General features: G+C 43.1%; 1 protein-coding gene across 2 annotated transcripts; it reads right to left on the bottom strand.

The window, feature by feature from the left end:
- Positions 1-181: 181 nt before the first annotated feature.
- On the bottom strand, positions 182-19,374 carry gtf2b (general transcription factor IIB). Of its 2 annotated transcripts, none has more exons than XM_047368328.1 (7): positions 19,238-19,374; positions 9,756-9,868; positions 6,377-6,510; positions 6,146-6,292; positions 5,781-5,910; positions 5,288-5,569; positions 182-642 (listed from the first exon to the last, which is right to left on the bottom strand). In XM_047368328.1, exons 2-7 carry the CDS (start codon positions 9,784-9,786, stop codon positions 509-511), a joined length of 858 nt encoding a protein of 285 aa, XP_047224284.1. In that variant the 5' UTR covers positions 9,787-9,868; positions 19,238-19,374; the 3' UTR covers positions 182-508. The 2 variants fall into 2 exon arrangements, with proteins under 2 accessions (XP_047224284.1, XP_047224282.1); XM_047368326.1 differs by lacking the exon at positions 19,238-19,374 and adding an exon at positions 11,256-11,359.
- Positions 19,375-20,605: the final 1,231 nt, after the last annotated feature.

The following is a 20,605-nucleotide window of genomic DNA, read 5'->3' as shown; positions in this document are numbered from 1 at the left end:
GAGTAGAGCAAGCTCATATTAGCTGGTTCATTACTGTATCTGGTAATTAGCCAGCAACATATTTTCAAACTGCTTAATTTGTCTTAGAAAGGGCAACAAAGGTACCTTCTTACACCCAGCTGACCAGCAGCATGCAGCAAAATGTGGAGGCATGGAGGCTTTAATTCAAACCATGAACTAATTAATTGAAAATCCTTTATTTTTTAATTACTTGAAACTGTTCAAACAAAATAGAACCTGGTAAATTTTCTACAAAAGAATTGCTTTGAGTATACAGTATGAAAACCAGCCTAAAACTGCAAGTTTCAGTTACTTTTCCCGCTTGGACATATATACATGGTGCAGTATATGCAGTCTGCAAGCTGTTGAAGCTCTGGAATGTTTCTGTATTTCAGTCACAGTGGCTTGATGAAGTCTGCTTGTTTTGACCACAACCAAAGAATTAGTTTAAATCCTAAACCAACATAAAACGTGCAGCAAAGCGACTTCAGCACAAGGTAGGTGGAGTTTACAGTTGAGGCAGTTTATCAACAGGCGTGTCAAACTTGAAGTCTGGAGGGAAAAGCTCTGCTGCACGTGGATAGATGAGTCGGTACGACTGTCTGATGGTGACGTCTGCAACGCCGGCGATATCTCCGATTTCTGGGGGAGGAAAAAAGAATTAAGGATCATCTGGTACCAAGTCTGCAGAACCAGAAACCTGCAAATATTTAAGTCAGCTAATCAGAATCAGAAAAGCTTTATTGCCAAGTACGTTTTTGGACATACAAGGAATTTGTTTTGGCGTAGTTGGTGCAATACAGTACAAATTAAACAGTATAAACATATCTACAATATAATATAAATATATGTGCACAGTTTTAAGTGAGTGAGAGTAAATATAGAGCAGTATAAGATGCGAGAGCAATACAACAGTGCAGGTGATCATTGTGCAAGTAAAGCAGGAGTCCAAGCTGAGCGTTAATGTAACTCATAGAGTTACAGGTTACAGGTGTCCTGTCAGCAAAAAAGGGGGGGTGTGGGGGAAAGGGAGAGTGTCAGTGTGGTTTCCGGGCTTTGTTAACCAGGCTGGTGGCAGATGGGAAAAAACTGTTCTTGTGGCGTGAGGTTTTGGTCCGGATGGACCGCAGCCTCCTGCCAGAGGGGAGAGTCTCAAAGAGTCTGTGACCGGGGTGGGAGGGATCAGCCAGAATCATCCCTGCCCGCTTCAGGGTCCTGGAGGTGTACAGTTCCTGGAGCGACAGTAGACTGCAGCCAATCACCTTCTCAGCAGACCGAATGACACGCTGCAGCCTGCCCTTATCCTTGGCTGTAGCAGCGGCGTAACAGATGGTGATGGAGGAGGTGAGGATGGACTCAATGATGGCTGTGTAGAAGTGCACCATCATAGTCTTTGGCAGGTTGAATTTCTTCAGCTGCCGCAGGAAGAACATCCTCTGCTGGGCTTTCTTGATGAGGGAGCTGATGTTTGTCTCCCACTTGAGATCCTGGGAGATGATGGTTCCCAGGGAGCGGAAAGATTCCACAGTGTCAATTGTGGAGTCACAGAGGTGATGGGGGCAGGTGGGGCTGGGTTCTGCCTGAAGTCCACAACCATCTCCACTGTCTTTAGAGCGTTGAGCTCAAGGTTGTTCTGGCTGCACCAGTCCAACAGATGGTCCACCTCCCATCTGTACGCGGACTCGTCACCATCAGAGATGAGTCCGATCAGGGTGGTGTCGTCCGCAAACTTCAGAAGCTTGACAGACTGGTGACTGGAGGTGCAGCTGTTGGTGTACAGGGAGAAGAGCAGAGGAGAGAGAACACAGCCTTGGGGGGAACCGGTGCTGATGGTCAGGGAGTCAGAGACGTGCTTCCCCAGCCTCATGCGCTGCTTCCTGTCAGACAGGAAGTCAGTGATCCACCTGCAGGTGGAGTCGGGCACACTCAGCTGGGAGAACTTCTCCTGGAGCAGAACTGGGACGATGGTGTTGAAGGCAGAGCTGAAATCCACAAACAGGATCCTGGCATAGGTTCCTGTGGAGTCCAGGTGTCGGAGGATGAAGTGAAGGGCTAGGTTGACTGCATCATCTACAGACCTGTTGGCTCTGTAGGCAAACTGCAGGGGGTCGAGGAGGGGGTCGGTGATGTCTTTTAGGTGTGAGAGCACAAGGCGCTCAAAGGACTTCATCACCACAGAGGTCAGGGCGACGGGTCTGAAGTCATTAAGCCCTGTGGTCCTTGGCTTCTTGGGAACAGGGACGATGGTGGAGGACTTGAAGCAGGCTGGCACATGACATGTCTCCAGTGAGTGTTAAAAATGTCTGTGAAGACTGGAGACAGCTGATCAGCGCAGTGCTTCAGGCTGGCTGGTGAGACAGAATCCGGACCAGCAGCTTTCCGGGGGTTCTGTCTCCTGAAGAGTTTGTTGACGTCCCTCTCCTGGATGGAAAGAACCGTCCTCGGCGTGGGTAGGGGGCTGGTGGGGGGGAACTTCAGGGTGGGGGTTGGAGGTGCCAAGGCCCCTCTTGAGGTTGGAGAGATGGGGGTGGTGGATTGTGGCTGCAGCTGTTGGGGGGCGTCGTGGGGGATGGTTGCAGGACTGTCCCTTTGTCTTTCAAAGCGGCAGTAGAACTCGTTCAGGTCGTTGGCGAGGCGTCGGTCGTTGATGGAGTGGGGGGCTTTCGGCTTGTAGTTGGTGATTTGCTTGAGCCCTTTCCAGACAGACGCAGAATCGTTGGCTGAGAACTGGTTTTGGAGCTTCTCAGAGTACAGTCGTTTGGCCTCTTTCACTGCCTTGCCAAACTTGTACTTAGCCTCTCTGTATATGTCTTTGTCTCCACTCCTGAAGGCCTCTTCCTTATCCAGTCTTAACCTTCTGAGTTTAGCTGTGAACCAGGGTTTGTCGCTGTTGTAACTCACCCTGGTGCATGATGGTACACAGCTGTCCTCACAGAAGCTGATGTAGGAAGTCACAGCCTCTGTGTACTCGTCCAGACTGTTGGTATTAGTCCTGAACACATCCCAGTCTGTACAGCCTAAACACGCCTGGAGATTCTCCACAGCCTCACTGCTCCACTTCCTTGTCGTCCTCACAACAGGTTTGCAGAGCTTTAGTTTCTGCCTGTATGCAGGAATCAGGTGGACCATGATGTGGTCGGATTGGCCCAGTGCAGCACGTGGGACGGCGTGATAAGCGTCTCTGATGGTGGTGTAACAGTGATCCAGAATGTTGTCCTCTCTGGTCGGACATTTAATAAACTGTCTATATTTGGGGAGTTCGTGGGTCAGATTACCTTTGTTAAAGTCGCCAACGACGACTACTAAGGAGTCCGGGTTGGTCCGCTCCACACTCAGTATCTGGTCGGCGAGCATGCGCTGTGCGACCTGCACGTTAGCTTGCGACGGGATGTAAACACCGACCAGGATGAACGAAGCGAACTCACGGGGGGAATAGAAAGGCTTACAGTTTATGATGAAGGATTCCAGGTCTGGAGAACAGTGCTGCTGAATCACTGTCACGTTGTTGCACCAACCACTGTTGAGGTAAAAACAGATTCCTCCACCTTTCGCTTTGCCGGAGAGTTCCGTGTCTCTGTCCGCTCTGTAGAGCTGGAATCCTGCCAGCTGCAGCACAGAGTCCGGTATTAATCCACACAGCCACGTCTCCGTGAAGCACAAAACTGCCGATGAATAAAAGTCCCTGTTTTTCCCCAACAGCAGTTGTAGTTCCTCCATTTTGTTGGGAAGTGAGCGCACGTTAGAGAGAAATATTCCAGGTAACGGTGTTCGTAGTCCACACTGGTGAAGACGTACCAGCACCCCAGCCCGTTTCCCTCTCTTCCGGCGTTTCACCGCGTGAACAAAGGTGAGCGCACCTTTGACCAGAATGTCCAAATATTCCAGAGCAGTAGGCAGAAAAGTGGGAAATAACTCCTCTGGTGTAGTAGCCCTGATGTTCATGAGTTCTTCTCTGGTGAGAGAGCTCCGGGTTTACCATCACAGAAGACCGTTTTAAAGCAAAAAATAAGACAAAACAATGCGCACCAACACGCCGAGGCGACCATCTGCGGCGCCACCAGAGTCTTCAACATAGAGGACCTAATCTAAAGGCTTGTTCATTCAGTCCAGTGGAAAGAAAGATGCAACATATCTACTTCAAGCAGAAGGATCTGGATCAGTAAATATTGTAAGAGGAACATTTTGCTAGATCCATAAATGGAAATGAGCAGAAACGGGAATCAATGTTTCAGCATAAAAATTTCTGCTCTGTAAAGTCAGAAAAAACCATCAGTAGGAGCTAAACGGAGTTTCAGTGATCTGAGGAGAAGCACTCATGGACTTGTAAGTGGATTGAGTGAAGTTACTAAAATTTTTTTTAAGGATAATAATGGATCTTCCCATTAATCCCATTCCTATTTTCCCACAGAACAAAAAGCTTTGAATCATTACCATACTATATGAAAAACAAAGATAAAAGTTATTCACGAAGAACTTTAAACCTTGAGAGAGCTCCTAATGTGAGGAAATGTTAAGAGTAGTGAGGAGGACTTTTAGTGAGCCTGCCTTAAGCAGAGAAGATGGTGGAAAGACAGAGAGAGAGTCTCTGTAGAATGAACAACAGTGAATTAATAAAACACCACCAGCTCAATCAGGCAGGGATCCACCCCCTAGACACTAAATGACAGTCAATGAGCACAAAAACTTCTATAACAAACATTAATATGGAGATAAGATAAACTATCATCCCCCTAGGGGGAAATTAAATAGTTTCAATAGCAGGACAGATTAAAGGTGAACTTCTAGTGAGGGAATACAAATAATAGAAACAATACATTACCACAAATATAAAGTGAACAAAATTACAAACAATAGTCCAAAATTATTTAAATATATACAAACTAAAATGCTGTCAAAAAATACATTTGGAAAAATGTTTTATATATAAATAACAGAAACTCTAGACAACAGTACAATAATCTAAGCACTATAAACATAGAAGGAAGATGTAAATACAGTGAAGAAGTATTTGCTGTATTGTACATGATGATGTCAGCAGTCTAAATGGTCATCTACAACGTTCTCACTTTCGATGTGCAAACATGGTAGAGACACACCCCAAAAGGCATCATTTTTCTACCACTTAACATCCGTTCCCAACTCTATCATCTATCACATAAAATCCCAATACAATACACTGAAGTCTGTGGTTGTAACGTCATTAAATGTGAACTAGTTCAAAGGCAAAAGTCAAAGTCAAGTGAGAGCCATTTCTAAAGCTCAGCAGTGTGTCTACATAAGCTCTCACCTTTCTGGGTCTTCTTCTCAGCAGAGGCCTGGGAGGCCATGTAAATGGCTGCAGCAGCCACGGAGATGGGGCTCCTGCCAGGCACCAGGTCGAGCTCTACAGCTTTCCTGGCGATGAACGTAGCTGCCATCTGCACCTGTTTAGGCAAGCCGAGGTTGGAGCAGAAGCGGGACATGAAATCGCCCGTGGTGATGAGATCCACACTGGTCTCCAGCGCTTTCAGGATCAGTTTGAAGCACCTACCAATCTCTTTCTTTGAGATCCTGGAGACAGCACAGATCTCTGCAAGAGATGATCAGAAACATTAAAAAAGATTTTTTTTTATTTTATTCTATGTTTTTCAAATTTTTCAAAATGTTATAACAATGTACAGTCTTGGTTTAAAATGTGATAAAGTTGTCCTATAAAAGCAGCTTTCACAGTGAAGCTCTTTGTTTACCCAAGAGAAAACAACCTCTAATTAGATAAGATGGCAGGAAACATTTGTTCTGACCTTTAAAAGTCCTTGGTACCCCCTCTTGTCTGCAGGCGATGTAGAGACAGGCTGAGGCGATGGCATCGTTGGCTCGCCCCTTCAGACTCTTTTGTTCATAAACCTGCTTGAATAAGTTGTTCGTTCTGTCCTGAGAAGCCGAAACAAGAAGTTTTAAACATATAAACTTTAAATTAAATCAGTGTGATGTTCATTCAGAGAAGACTGGACCTAAATAAATCAGCGCTGTTCCAACCACATCAGAACTGTTGCAGATGCAGACATGATGGTGCCTACTCCACAGAGCAGCCACCAGACCTTTACCTCTGCCTTTCCATGTCAGCTTCAGGACATTCTAACAATATTTATTACCACGTTGAACTTACTACAATGTTCCTTGGCAGGTTGATACGATCTGCCATAGTGCTGATCTCTTTAAAGGCATTCAGCATGGCCCGGTCAGAGCTGCTCATGGTCCGGCGGTTCTGATACTTTGAGTTGCCAAATTCATCAAAACTGGCTGCACCTGTTCCCTGTGGAGAAAACACTGGATGTCAGGAGGAGAGAATGACCAGATTGACACCCAACAGAAAATGGCTCCCTTCTAAACTCATCACCTTGCTGATCATGGTGGTCAGGTCTCCTCCATTGAGCAGTGGGTTCTGGGCATCTCCCACTCTGGATGGATCTTTGAGAGCTTTCTCATTAGAAAACGTCCTCCACTCTGATCCCACATCAATAACACGATCGCCTGAGGAGAGATCGTTTGCACTAATCAATTAACTTAATAACAAAATACATGACTCTGAAATAAATATGTCAAGCAAAAAATGTATTTCTTCTTAAAAGAATATATGTCACACATCTGTTAAATGATTTATGGCCCTGATCAAACCCAAAATAAATGCTGGTGGATGCCATGCACTGGAGTCATTTAACCACATTCCATTACAGTAGACCGAGAAGATAGAAAGTGCCTAGAAAACATTCCCTACTGGTATGAACTGAAGCATAGCTGGTACCAGATGTCCCACAGCAGACGGCTCATTAACGTAAAAGGTACCAAATGGTCAAGTGGTGAAGTCCTGTTTTGTGGATGAGCCAAACCACACAATGATGGATGAACACAGGACAGACAGGACAGCACAATGGTAGGGTAGAAGATGACCAGCAGCTCTAATGGAAGGTTATAGTTCTTGAGTTGCTGCAGGAAGTACAGTCTGTGGGCCTTCTTCTAAACAGGACCGTGTCACTTCCTGAGAAAGGGTGGTTCCTAGGAACCAGAAGTGATCCACAGTAGACGCAGGGTTGATGAGGGAGGGTGGAGGTGCTCTCTGGAAGTCCTCCATCATCTCCACTGTCTTGAGCCAATTTAGCATCAGGTGGTTCTGACGGCACCAGTGGACCAGCCCAGTCCCCTCCAGAAAACATTCTCATTGTTTCATGTGTAAAAGCACATTTAGTCAAAATTTTAGAAAAACAAAGCTGTCAAAGCTTTTTGTTCCATTGGCTGGAGCAGCAGATTATTCAGTGGACCACAACCCTACCTTTTCTGTCCAGTACATCTAAAAACAAAGAAATCCCCTCATTTCAACGGACAAATCTTCTCCATATTGTTTAAAAACAGATGTGTGCTCCAGCTACTGATCTGTTTTCACAGGACATTCTCAGTGAACTATCCCATGTTAAATGTAACAGTACACTGAATCATGGCCCCTCTACTGAGTCTGTAAACAGACTGAACCGCCTCCCCCTTTAGTCATATTACATCCCATTGGGATAATTAAACACAGGATGGTGCAATATTCATATACCATTACCTCATGCAAACAACTTTGTGTCAGAAAAGAACATAATGAAAAGCTTTCGTTCTTTTTGGATCACTTGAGTTTTCATCTTGACCTTCTGTTTTCATGATTAGAATCTCTTAGCAATAAATTATAGATAGAATGACCTCAAGGAATGCGTGAGATTAAAAATGAAAAGGGTGTAACTACATCAGTTTTAACAAAGCCATTATTTCTCTACATGAGAGTTTCTGCTTCTAGAAATTAAAGTCAGGACAGTTTCAGGGTGAAATGAAGGATGGAGGTGGCAGTTGTCTCCTTAGAGGCCTGCTGAAGATACACTTTCATCAGAAAGCAGCTGAAGTGTCTCTTCTCCCACCTGAGCTGCTCAGTGTCGACGGGCTTCATTAAAGCAGAACTTAGCATTCCCAATGGCTCTGCCCTACAGTCTGGCTGATTTGGGCTGGATATCCTAGAATTTATGCCCCACCTTAAACAGAAAACATTTCTACCTTGACAACAACCACCAGTTGCAAAAAAAAAAAAAAAAACCTACATTCTTTAACTTTTGGTAAGGAAACCAACGACTGCATTTGTTTTTAAATGTGGAATTTTTCCAACAGCACCACAAGGTGACAAAGCATAGCCACAATATGCGACAATTTAGAATTGTGTTTATTATAATTAACTCATATTATATATGTATATATATCCCAAGTATTAGGTGTTTACACTTTGCAGGCCAATAAGCTATCCTGCATGGAAAGCAGTTTCATCTGGGTTGTTATTGTATGTATTTTGAATTTCTTCATGATTACTTGAAGTGAAAAATGTTTTTCAACAATAACATATCATCTCTTAATTAGAACAAAGCTCTATAAATGAATGCAAGTAATTTATAGATGTATGAGTGTGTTCGGTTTGATATATATAATGATAATAATACACCGTTGCAACTATTCAACTTCAGACACAAATTGATGCACACATCTATAAATTTACACAAACGGGGAAAAGTTTTAGAAACACATTCTCATTTACTGGTTTTCTTTATGTTTATGATCATTTACATTGTACATAGATTCTCACTGAAGGTGGGCTACTGGGAGGAATGCCTCTGACCAGACCAGTAAAAATATAAAAAAAAGAAAGGTCTGCATGTTCTCTCATGAGAGAGGTCTGAGGGCCCGACATCCTCTAGTAGGCCTTTTGCTCACTGCCCAGTACCGTGAAGCTCAAACAGTATTTGCCTGAGAAGACCAGAATTTGGTAGGTTCAGTACTGGCTCCCTGTTCTTTTCACCAATGAGAACTGGTTTACTCTGAGCTCTTGTGACAGACATGAAAGGGTCTGGAGAAGCTGCGATGAACGTTATGATGCTTGCACCATTGTTCCGCATGATCGGTTTAGTGGTGGGTCAGTGTTGGTCTGGGGAGGCAGAGACGCACAGACTCGTACAGAATAAATGATGGCGCCCTGACTGCCATTAGGTACCTAGATGAAATCTTTAGACCCAATGTTAGACCCTTTGCTGGTGCAGTGGATCCTGGGCTCCTCTTGGTGCATGATGATGTCCGGCATCATGTGACAAGAGAATTCAGGGAGTTCCTGGATGATGAAGGATTTGATACCACTGATTGGTCTCCACTCTCCCCTGATGTAAATCGAATAGAACATCTCTGGGGCATCATGTTTAGGTCCATCTGACACCACCAGGTCGCACCTTAGACTGTTCAGGAGCTCAGTGATGCCCTGGTCAGGATCTGGGAGCAGATATCCCAGGACAACATCCATCATCTCATAAGGTGCATGTCCCAATGTTGTCAGACATGCATACAAGCATGTGGGAACCGTACTAACTACTGAGAACCATTTAGAGTTGCTCCAACGACATTTCAGCAAGTTGGGACATTGCAGCTGGATCCTTTTTGAGATTAGGCCAGCAGCTCCAACCACTAAAAGGTTTTAATAGTGTTGCTTTTTAATTTCTCTCTAGTCTTTACATTTAATATAAATAAACACCAAATAGCTTTATGTTTAAATTAGGTCTTATGACGTTTAAAGATTTATGACATCTGTGACACAATAAGACTTCAAAAGGGGAATCAAGATAACAGGTAAAAATCTTAGGAAGGTTTTCACTAAAACATTTGAGATGAAAGAAATTTATTGAAAGTATGTATTCAATATTCATCATCTGAATACTAACCGACAACAAGGCCGCATTCAGGACAAATCATGTCTCCTGCTCTGTAGTCCTCCACCAGTATGGCATCAGGATGGTTGGGACACTGAACTCTGGGTAAGGCCAAGGCTTCTCCACTGCAAAAGCAAACAGCAACATGATTGAAAATATCAAACGTAAAAAAAAAAAACGTAATACGATGGAATAGGTCTGCCTTCTATGGTAGGATTTTACAATTTTCCAGCTCTTAAACTGGTCATAAACTGGTCGGTACCTCATTAGAAATTTAGACAAAAGACAACACATTTAACTGGGCCACCAATCACATCTGACTCTGACTTTCTTTGGTATACAGAGGACTGTAGGGTTTTACTTCCTGCAAGTTAGAAAGTCCTATGACTGAAGAGCAAGCCCACACCATCACTCCTCCACCACCGTATCTGAGCTGGTACAAGGTGCTTACAATGTGCTGTATGCAGATTTTCTCTAAAACGTGGTGCCATTAAGGTCTCATATATCAACATTGATCCAGAAGTCTTAGTTTGCATTTAGTCAGTCTTCTAAACACTGAAATATCTTTCTCCCTGTAGAATACTGACTTTTTTATAGAGGAATTCACACTTAAAGTTAATCGGTGCATTGATTAGCATCACCTGGCAGCAACCTTTTAGAGGGACCAAAGATGCGTTTTCCCCATGTAAAAACCCTTAAACTGAGATAGCATCAACTCCCTAGTTACTGTGACCATTTACAAATAGAAACATTCCGTTCTCTGTATTTTACATTCGGACTCTCACTTCCCGTTTAAACAGAGGACAACTCATACCTTGATGAGCTCAGTTTAGGGGCCCATCTTGCAAAGTAACAGAGGAGGTCCAGTAAACTGACTAAACATAGCGAATACTCAAAAGTCAATTACTATGTAGATGCTATAGTGTAAATACAGCGCAGGTCAAGCTTGGTCATGAGTTATATATGTGAACCAATAGGTTGAAGTATTTGCCTAATTAATATCTAATTCACGGAAATTAGAACTGCGAAGTAAATTTTTCAGGATATGATTGAATTAATTTCCAGCACAGTGAGACAATGTTATTAGCTGGTCTTAGACTGTACGAACATTAAGCCTTGAGTTGTGCAACGTTGTTAATATCCTACCTGATTACAAATGTCTGGTTCGTACATCGTCGAACTGCATACACAGACTAAACCTTTACTTTAATAGTACTCTGATTTACTACCGCAACTTCGAACAGGAAAAACAGGGTGGAAAGCGCAGCGGCGAAACAACGACGACTTCTGGCAGCATCTACCGACAACCCCGCGAGCTAACTAGCTGTCACCAAGCACAATAGACCCAACAAAATTAACGGTAAAGAAAAGGGCGGCTTATTTGTCAAACCAGCATTATACTTTCCTCTCATACCGTTCCTAACAATGTATATGCTCACTACATGACATCTTAAAAGAGTTTCATAAAAAATAAAAATAACGAAACGGTAACGTTAATTAAAAGTTACGCACCGACTCGTCGACGCCATGTTACTCCTTGCTCTGTCCGTCAGCCAAAGAAGCAAGAAGCCGCCGTACCTCTATTTATAACCTACTCCGTTCACGTGGTTGTCAAACTACGGCGAGTCAAAGAGACCAAACTAGGTTGTTTTTATTTCTAAATCAGCGCGCCGTTAAAACTTTAACACAAGATCAAACAAACCTGTAATTTTAAATTCCCACAATATCAAGAAAATTGACATTTTTAGTCTTTTTGCAAACCTCTATAAATTCATGCAAAATTTTATCAGTGACTCCTTAAATATTTGACCTCTTTTCATGTCAGTGGCTTATATATGTTCCAAATTGAGTTTTTTTAAGAATACAGAAAATTAATTAACATGCTCAGTATACAGGTCCTTCTCAAAATATTAGCATATTGTGATAAAGTTCATTATTTTCCATAATGTCATGATGAAAATTTAACATTCATATATTTTAGATTCATTGCACACTAACTGAAATATTTCAGGTCTTTTATTGTCTTAATACGGATGATTTTGGCATACAGCTCATGAAAACCCAAAATTCCTATCTCACAAAATTAGCATATTTCATCCGACCAATAAAAGAAAAGTGTTTTTAATACAAAAAATGTCAACCTTCAAATAATCATGTACAGTTATGCACTCAATACTTGGTCGGGAATCCTTTTGCAGAAATGACTGCTTCAATGCGGCGTGGCATGGAGGCAATCAGCCTGTGGCACTGCTGAGGTCTTATCGAGGCCCAGGATGCTTCGATAGCGGCCTTTAGCTCATCCAGAGTGTTGGGTCTTGAGTCTCTCAACGTTCTCTTCACAATATCCCACAGATTCTCTATGGGGTTCAGGTCAGGAGAGTTGGCAGGCCAATTGAGCACAGTGATACCATGGTCAGTAAACCATTTACCAGTGGTTTTGGCACTGTGAGCAGGTGCCAGGTCGTGCTGAAAAATGAAATCTTCATCTCCATAAAGCTTTTCAGCAGATGGAAGCATGAAGTGCTCCAAAATCTCCTGATAGCTAGCTGCATTGACCCTGCCCTTGATAAAACACAGTGGACCAACACCAGCAGCTGACACGGCACCCCAGACCATCACTGACTGTGGGTACTTGACACTGGACTTCTGGCATTTTGGCATTTCCTTCTCCCCAGTCTTCCTCCAGACTCTGGCACCTTGATTTCCAAATGACATGCAGAATTTGCTTTCATCTGAAAAAAGTACTTTGGACCACTGAGCAACAGTCCAGTGCTGCTTCTCAGGTCGGCAGTCTTACCCATGATTGGGGTTTTGAGTGATGAACCAGGCTGGGAGTTTTAAAGGCCTCAGGAATCTTTTGCAGGTGTTTAGAGTTAACTCGTTGATTCAGAAGATTAGGTTCATAGCTCGTTTAGAAACCCTTTTAATGATATGCTAATTTTGTGAGATAGGAATTTTGGGTTTTCATGAGCTGTATGCCAAAATCATCTGTATTAAGACAATAAAAGACCTGAAATATTTCATTTAGTGTGCAATGAATCTAAAATATATGAATGTTAAATTTTCATCATGACATTATGGAAAATAATTAACTTTATCCCAATATGCTAATATTTTGAGAAGGACCTGTACATCCTGTATAACTGAAAACTAATCTGTCAGAAGGTAACATCAGGGTAACACCAACACAGAGGAGCAAACATCTGCTTATAGAAGAGTGCACAAGATTAATTATTGAACCAGATTTTATTTTTAGACTGCATGTGCTTGACATGTCTTAATGGAAACATTCAAAGCGTTATGTAGAATAGCATTAGATGCTCATATAAGAAAATCTTCAAACTTCAAACAATATTTTCTTGTGGCCTTCATGTAAAATAAAAATAGAATCACCATGCTGTGGCTGTCTGTGCCCATGACTCAGTGCCAGTCTGTGACCCTACTGCTGTTCATCCATTCTTCAGATCTGTTTGGAAGACCACCAAGTCAACGCAAGTCAATCATATGGTGAATTTCTCACATCCTTCTTTACCTTTCTTTTGCTTTACTTAAACACAATCAACAGAGGGATTTAAACTGATTTATTAACATGGCCTACACAATATAAACTCATCGGCCACTTTATTAGGTACACCTTGCTAGTACCGGGTTGGACCCCCTTTTGCCTTCAGAACTGCCTTAATCCTTTGTGGCATAGATTCAACAAGGTACTGGAAACATTCCTCAGAGGGTTTGGTCCATATTTACATTATAGCATCACACAGATGCTGCAGATTTGTCGGCTGCACGTCCATGATGCGATCTCCCGTTCCACCACATCCCAAAGGTGCTCTATTGGATTGAGATCTGGTGACTGTGGAGGCCATCTGAGTCCAGTGAACTCATTATCATGTACAAGAAACCAGTGTGAGATGATTCGTGCTTTATGACATGACTCGTTATCCTGCTGGAAGTAACCATCAGAAGATGGGTACACTGTGGTCATAAAGGGATGAACATGGTTAGCAACAATACTCAGGTAGGTTGTGGCGTTGACACGATGCTCAATTGGTACTAAGGGCCCAAAGTGTGCCCAGAAAATATCCTCCACACCATTACACCACCACTACCAGCCTGAACCGTTGATACAAGACAGGATGGATCCATGCTTTCATGTTGTTGACGCCAAATTCTGACCGTACCATCCGAATGTCGCAGCAGAAATCGAGACTCATCAGACCAGGCAACGTTTTTCCAATCTTCTATTGTCCAATTTTGGTGAGCCCGTGCGAATTGTAGCCTCAGTTTCTTGTTCTTAGCTGACAGGAGTGGCACCCGGTGTGGTCTTCTGCTGCTGTAGCCCGTCTGCCTCAAGGTTCGACGTGTTGTGTTCAGAGATGCTCTTCTGCATACCTTGGTTTTAACGAGTGGTTATTTGAGTTACTGTTGCCTTTCTATCAGCTCGAACCAGTCTGGCCATTCTCCTCTGACCTCTGACATCAACAAGGCATTTGCGCCCATAGAACTGCTGCTCACTGGATATTTTCTCTCTTTCGGACCATTCTCTGTAAACCCTAGAGATGGTAGTGCGTGAAAATCCCAGTAGATCAGCAGTTTCTGAAATGCTCAGACCAGCCCGTCTGGCACCAACAACCATGCCACGTTCAAAGTAACTTAAATCACCTTTCTTCCCCATTCTGATGCTCAGTTTGAACTGCAGCAGGTCATCTTGACCATGTCTTCATACCTAAATGCATTGAGTTGCTGCCATGTGATTGGCTGATTAGAAATTTGCGTTTACGAGCAGTTGGACAGGTGTACCTAATAAAGTGGCCGGTGAGTGTATGTCTGTATGAATAAAGAAGACAGCGGGTGGCGCTATATACAAAAGCAGATTCTTGCTCATGCACACTTTCTTTGTTCCTGCCCTAAGATAAATTTTCCGGTACGGAAAAGACTAGTTACTTAGCGCTCTGCGAAAGCATTCACATTGTAACTGCTCCCAAAGGGTTTTCGTCTGGTGCAGAATAAAGTAACTCTCCAACTGATGATTAACCAGCGTTTAATCTTTTATTTGTCACACAGCAAATCTTTTGCCAGGAAACACAGAAAGATTACACTGAATCACACAATACAAACCTGTGTCAAATTGACCTCCACTTCGAAAACGACCGTCAAACCAGCCCTTACGGGGTTTTGTAGGACACAATAACACAACGCGTTACAGTAGTAGCCCGAAGAGGACATTTCAAAATAAAAGCAGTACGCTTTACGCCTGGAGTGGGTTGATTTCATTCTTATTTTTCAGGTCCGACTGTGGAAATGGAAATTTATTATTACCTTTTCACTGTTTATGGTTGTTGGTGTGTTCATCATTTTAGTGTCCATTTATTTTTTTATTAGATTTAATAATTTTTTAATCAAACTTTTGTTTCCAGTGAATTATTTCACTTAAGGATTACAGAGCAATACGTCCAGATGCTGCTCACCAAAGTTCACCAACATTTGATGTGGAATTTCAAAATTAAAGCCCTCCAAATATGAGTTTTTTCAGTCACTTTTCACTAAATTGCTGGTCACGTTTCCAGTCTGTTTCCAGTTACTGATTTTACATCAGGATGAAAGTAGAAATCCTCCAAATGATGTTCACCAAAGGTCATTAAGATCTGATTTGGGATTTCAAAATTAAAGCCCTTCAAAATCTCTATTTTCAATCACTGTTACCTAAGTTGTTGTCAGTGTTGCTAAAAAACTGTTTCCAGTTATTGGTTTCACTTCAGGATGACAGTAGAACATTTCCAGATTCACCAACATCTGATGTGGAATTTCAAAATCTGTATTCTTATTTACATTTTACGAAGTTGCTGTCAACGTTGCAACTAAACTGTCGATTTCCAGTGAGAACTTTCATTTCTGGATGATAGAACAACCACTGCAAATGTTGCCCAAGACAGTTTACCAACATCTGTTTAGAAACTTCCAAATTATAGCCCTTAGAATATTATTGGTCACATCAGATTTATTCATGCATTTTAATCTAAAAGGAGTTTGACAAGCCCTCTTTTATCTTTAATCATAGAGAAATGCAATTTTCACTTTGATTTCTTTTAGATCACAGTCAGGTGGCGGAAAGAACACGCAGACCTTTCTTTTTTTTATATTTTTACACATAATATTTATGCTTCTTCAAAATACATGGTCCATACATCGTGGTATTTAGGATAGCACATTTGTCTAATGGACTACCATTTTTGGGAGGGTCATAAAAATAGGCACTATCAATTATCAAGTAATCAAGGATGTCAAAGAAACAGCAAGGGTAAATAGGCCTATGTTTTTACAATAAAATTGATCATTTCAGTGTTTGGTTGCTTCTCATTATTAGAAAGCCATAACATAAAGGCTAATATAACTTTTATGAAGATGGCACTTGTTGAAGTGTAAAATATGAGTATTATCTAGAGTTTTGGTATATGTCAAGTAGCTACGCTAGCCGGCTATAATTCTTTCCCCCCCTTTTTTGGATATTTATCTATTTGATGTATATGTTAAATTGTCTGTTTAACTTTGCAGAAATAAATCCCTTTCCAAGAAGGGCATGTATAATATGTTTAATAATTGGAACACCTGTTTTCTTTTTTAATCCAAGTTGATACTCATACTCGTCTTCTTCCGCTTATGCAGGACTGAGCAACGAGGGAGACAGTCAAAGGGCTTCTCCAGGTCCACAAAACACATGTGAACCGTTTGTACAAACTCCCATGAACCCTTGAGTACCCCGCAGAGGGTGTAGAGCTGGTCCAGTGTTTCACGGCCGGGATGAAAACCACACTGCTCCTCCTGAAGCCAAGGTTCAACTATCGATCGGACTCTCCTCTCCAACACCCTGGCATAGGCCTTACCAGGAAGGAGTGTGATCCCCCTGTAGTTGGAACACACCCTCCGGTCCCCCTTCTTGTGAAGGGGTACTACCACCCCGGTCTGCCAGTCCAGAGGCACTGTCCCTGACCGCCACGCAATGTTGAAGAGGCATATCAGCCACGTCAGCCCCACAACATCCAGAGACTTGAGCTACTCAGGGCAGATCTTATCCATCAGGGAGCTTTTTGACCACCTCGGCGACTTCAGCCTGGGTGATAAATGAGTCCAACCCCAAGTCCCCAGTCTCTGCTTACCACAAGGGAATGTGTGACGGCAGAATCGAGGAGACCCTCAAAGTACTCCTTCCACCGCCGGATAATTTCCAATGTCGAGGTCAGCAGCTCCCCACCCCCACTGCAAACAGTGTTGGTGAAGCACTGCTTCCTTCTCCTGAGGTGCCAGACAGTTTCCTAGAATCGCTTCGAGGCCGACTGGTAGTCCTTCTCCATGGCCTCAACGAACCACTCCCAGGCCCAAGTTTTTGCCTCAGCTACCGCCCGAGGCGTGGCACGCTTGGCCTCAGACTATCCATCAGCTGCCTCAGGAGTCCCACAAGCCAACCAGAACTGATAGGACTCCTTTTTCAGCTTGACGGCATCCGTTACTTGCGGTGTACACCACCAGGTTCGGGTATTGCCGCAGCAACAAGCACCGCAGACCTTACATCTACAGCTATGGGCGGCAGCATCGACAATAGAGGTGGAAAACATAGTCCGCTTGGACTCTATGTCTCTAACATCCCCCGGAATCTAGTCAACGCACTCCCAAAGGTTGTAGTTGAATATATGCCTGGCTCAGGGCTCCTCCAGACGTTCCCGGCAGACCCTCACTGTCCGCTTGGGCCTACCAAGTCTGCCCGGCTTCTTCCTCCTTCAGCGGATCCAACTCACCAGGTGGTGATCGGTTGACAACTCAGCCCCTCTCTTCACTTGAGTGTCCAAGACATGCAGCTGAAGGGTCATAGACACAAATACAAAGTCAATCAATGACATCCTGCCTAGGGTGTCCTAGTGTCAAGTGCACTGATGAACACCCTTATGCTTGAACAAGGTTCAGATCTAGGAGGCCATTTCTCTCAATCACACCCCTCCAGGTGTCACTGTTGTTTCCCACGTGGGCATTGAAGTCCCCCAGCAGAATGACGGCACTGATGCTCGGCCCATAGGCTGAAACAACAGTCAGACACATCTCCCCGACCAGAAGGTGCAGGGATGCAACCCTCTCATCCACCGTGGCAAACCCCAACACGAGACGGCTTAGCTGGGGGGCAACAAGCAAACCCACCCCAACCCAACACCTCTCCCCGCTGGCCACTCCAGAGTAGAAGAGAGTCCAACCTCTCTCAAAGAGCTGGGCTCCAGGGCCCATGCTGTGCGTGGAGGTGAGCCCACGCACATGACATGATGTCCTGTGTCTCATTGTACTACTCCTCATGAAGGCTTCTGAACTGCTCTTTGTCTGACCTGTCACCCAGAGCCTGTTTGCCATGGGAGACCCAACCAGGGGCTTTTAAGGTTTGCTGCTTGTATTTGTTGTTTTTATCAAAGTTCTTTATCCAACTTGTTTTAGATATTTTTTGAGTAAATTGTATGTACAGTACATAGAGGTTGTCACCCAGGTATTCAAATTGTAAACTATAAAAATTCATAATTTTAAAATTCCACATCAGATGTTGGTGAACTTTGGTGGGCAGCATCTGGACATGTTATACTGTCATCCTGAAGTGAAACCAATAACTGGAAGCAGACAGTTTTTAACAACATTGGCAGCAACTTTGGGGGAAAAAAACTATAAAGTCAGATTTTGATGGGCTTTAATTCTTAAAATTCCACATCAGATCTTAATGACCTTTGGTGAGCAACATCTGGAGCTGTTCTGCTATCATCCTGAAATTAAATCAATAACTAGAAACATCGACAGCAACTTAGGTAAAAGTGACTAAAAATCTCAAATTTGCAGGGCTTTAATTTTGAAATTCCACATCAGATATTAATGACGTTTGGTGGGCATGATCTAGAAGTGCTCTACTAATATCCTGAAGTGAAACCAGTAACTGGAAACAGACAGTTTTGCTACAACATTAACAGCAAATCAAGGAATACTGAATGTACATATGAATTTTGAGGGACTTTAATTTTGAAATTCGAAATCAGATGTTGGTGAACTTTGATGGGCATCATCTGGAGGTGTTCTACTGTCATCCTGAAATGAAAGTACTCACTGGAAACACAGTTTTTGTTTATAACTATTCAAACGTAGGGAAAATAAATGGATATTCTGAAATATGGAGCATTCAATTAACTCCATAAAGTGTGACTAAAATATATATATATTTCTTATATATCCATATTCACAGGAGGCCATAAAAATATTTATAGAACAGAAGAGGAAGAATGACATGAACTGACTCCAGTCAATAAGCGTAAGACATACTGCTTTTATTTTAGCGTGACCTACAAAACCCAGTGAGGGCTGGCTTGACTGTCGTTTTTGAGGTGGAGGCTGGCTTGATTACAGTTAATACAAACACACGTGTTAGCTAGCTTACATTTACAACTACAACAAAACACACAAAGTAAAATACATAAACATACCGTGTGCGCCTTCCGACAAAACATTCAGGAAATGTTATTGTCCATTCTGTCCATTTTTATCTTAATACCTTACTTTGTCTTCGTACCGATACTGGTAGCATCCAGCGACGTGCACAGGTGTCTTAATTGAGCATACATTTAGTGCATGGCGCTCACCTCTAGGCGCAATATTGAACTGTACCAACAGGTGTCACTGTTGCGACAGAAATCTTAAATTATACTCTCAGTGTTAACAATTGTATGACACTAAATGTGAACAAATAACACTGCTGTCGCAGAAAAAGGTTGTTATGACGTTATTGCCAGTTCTCCTTTGAAAAATAGCTCAACCTAAGTCAGATTAGATGGAGAACAATACCACAGTTTCTAAAATTTTCCCATCAACTCTGCCCAGCTTTACTGTCACTGATGAGGAAAAGTATCCCAGCAGTATCACCGTGGGGATTGTGGGTTCTGGTTGATGTGCAGAGTTAGTTTCATCCACGCATAGTGGTTTGCATGTATATCATAAAGTTTAGTTACATCTCATCTTTCTATAGAACTTACTTTAACATATTTACAGTTTCAAACATAGCTTAAACCAAATTCTGAACAGGACTTCTTGTGGCTTTGTTTTAACAATGGCTTTCTTCTTCTCCAGACGTCCTCCAGACATCTTCCACCAGAAGCTGATCCAGCTCAAAGTCCCGACATCCAGCCATGAGTGGATCACCAGCTTCCTGAAGGACCAGCAGAAGCAGGTGAGGCCGGGGGGCATTTTCTTCCGCACAAGAACCATCAGCATCAGTGCCCCCCAGGGGTGTCTTCTCTCCCCACTACTTTTCTCCCTTTACACAAATTATTGCACCTCGGTGGGCCTGTCTATGAAACTCCTGAAGTTTGCCGATGACACCATTGTTATTGGACTAATCTAGGACAGTGTCTGCATAGAGGAGGTAGATTGGTCAGTGGGGTCAGAACCACCTGGAACTCAACCCACTGAAGACAGTGAAGAGGATGCTGAACTTTCAGGGAACACCACCCCCATATACCCCCCTCAACAACACTGTTCTGAGGAACCACCATGTCTCGAAACCTGAGATGATGCTCACACATAGACAATGTGTGGAAGAAAACCCAGCAGAGACTTTACTTCCTGAGGCAACTCAAGAAGTACAACCCTCCACATGAGCTGCTGGTCATCTTCTACACTGCCATCATTCAGTCTGTCCTGTCTTTGTCCATCTCAGCGTGGTTTGGCTCATCCACAAAACAGGACAGGTCCAGACTGCAACGAACAATCAGGTCTGCAGAGAGAATCATCAGGGCTGACCTTCCCTCTAACCAGGACTTATACAGGTCTAGGGTCAAGGAAAGGGCAGCTAAAAT

The sequence above is a fragment of the Girardinichthys multiradiatus genome, chromosome 6, assembly GCF_021462225.1.
Source record: "Girardinichthys multiradiatus isolate DD_20200921_A chromosome 6, DD_fGirMul_XY1, whole genome shotgun sequence".
In the NCBI taxonomy this organism is placed as follows: domain Eukaryota; kingdom Metazoa; phylum Chordata; class Actinopteri; order Cyprinodontiformes; family Goodeidae; genus Girardinichthys; species Girardinichthys multiradiatus.
This window is presented reverse-complemented; position numbering and strand designations above follow the sequence as displayed.

Bases quoted from the DNA above. Each gene is read 5' to 3' on its own strand.
- gtf2b (XM_047368326.1), bottom strand. The intron at 6,511-9,755 runs GTTAGTATTCAG...ATCTCTCCTCAG, and splicing joins TGAATGCGGCCTTGTTGTCG to GCGATCGTGTTATTGATGTG. The intron at 643-5,287 runs GTGAGAGCTTAT...TTCCTCCCCCAG, and splicing joins TGAGAAGAAGACCCAGAAAG to AAATCGGAGATATCGCCGGC.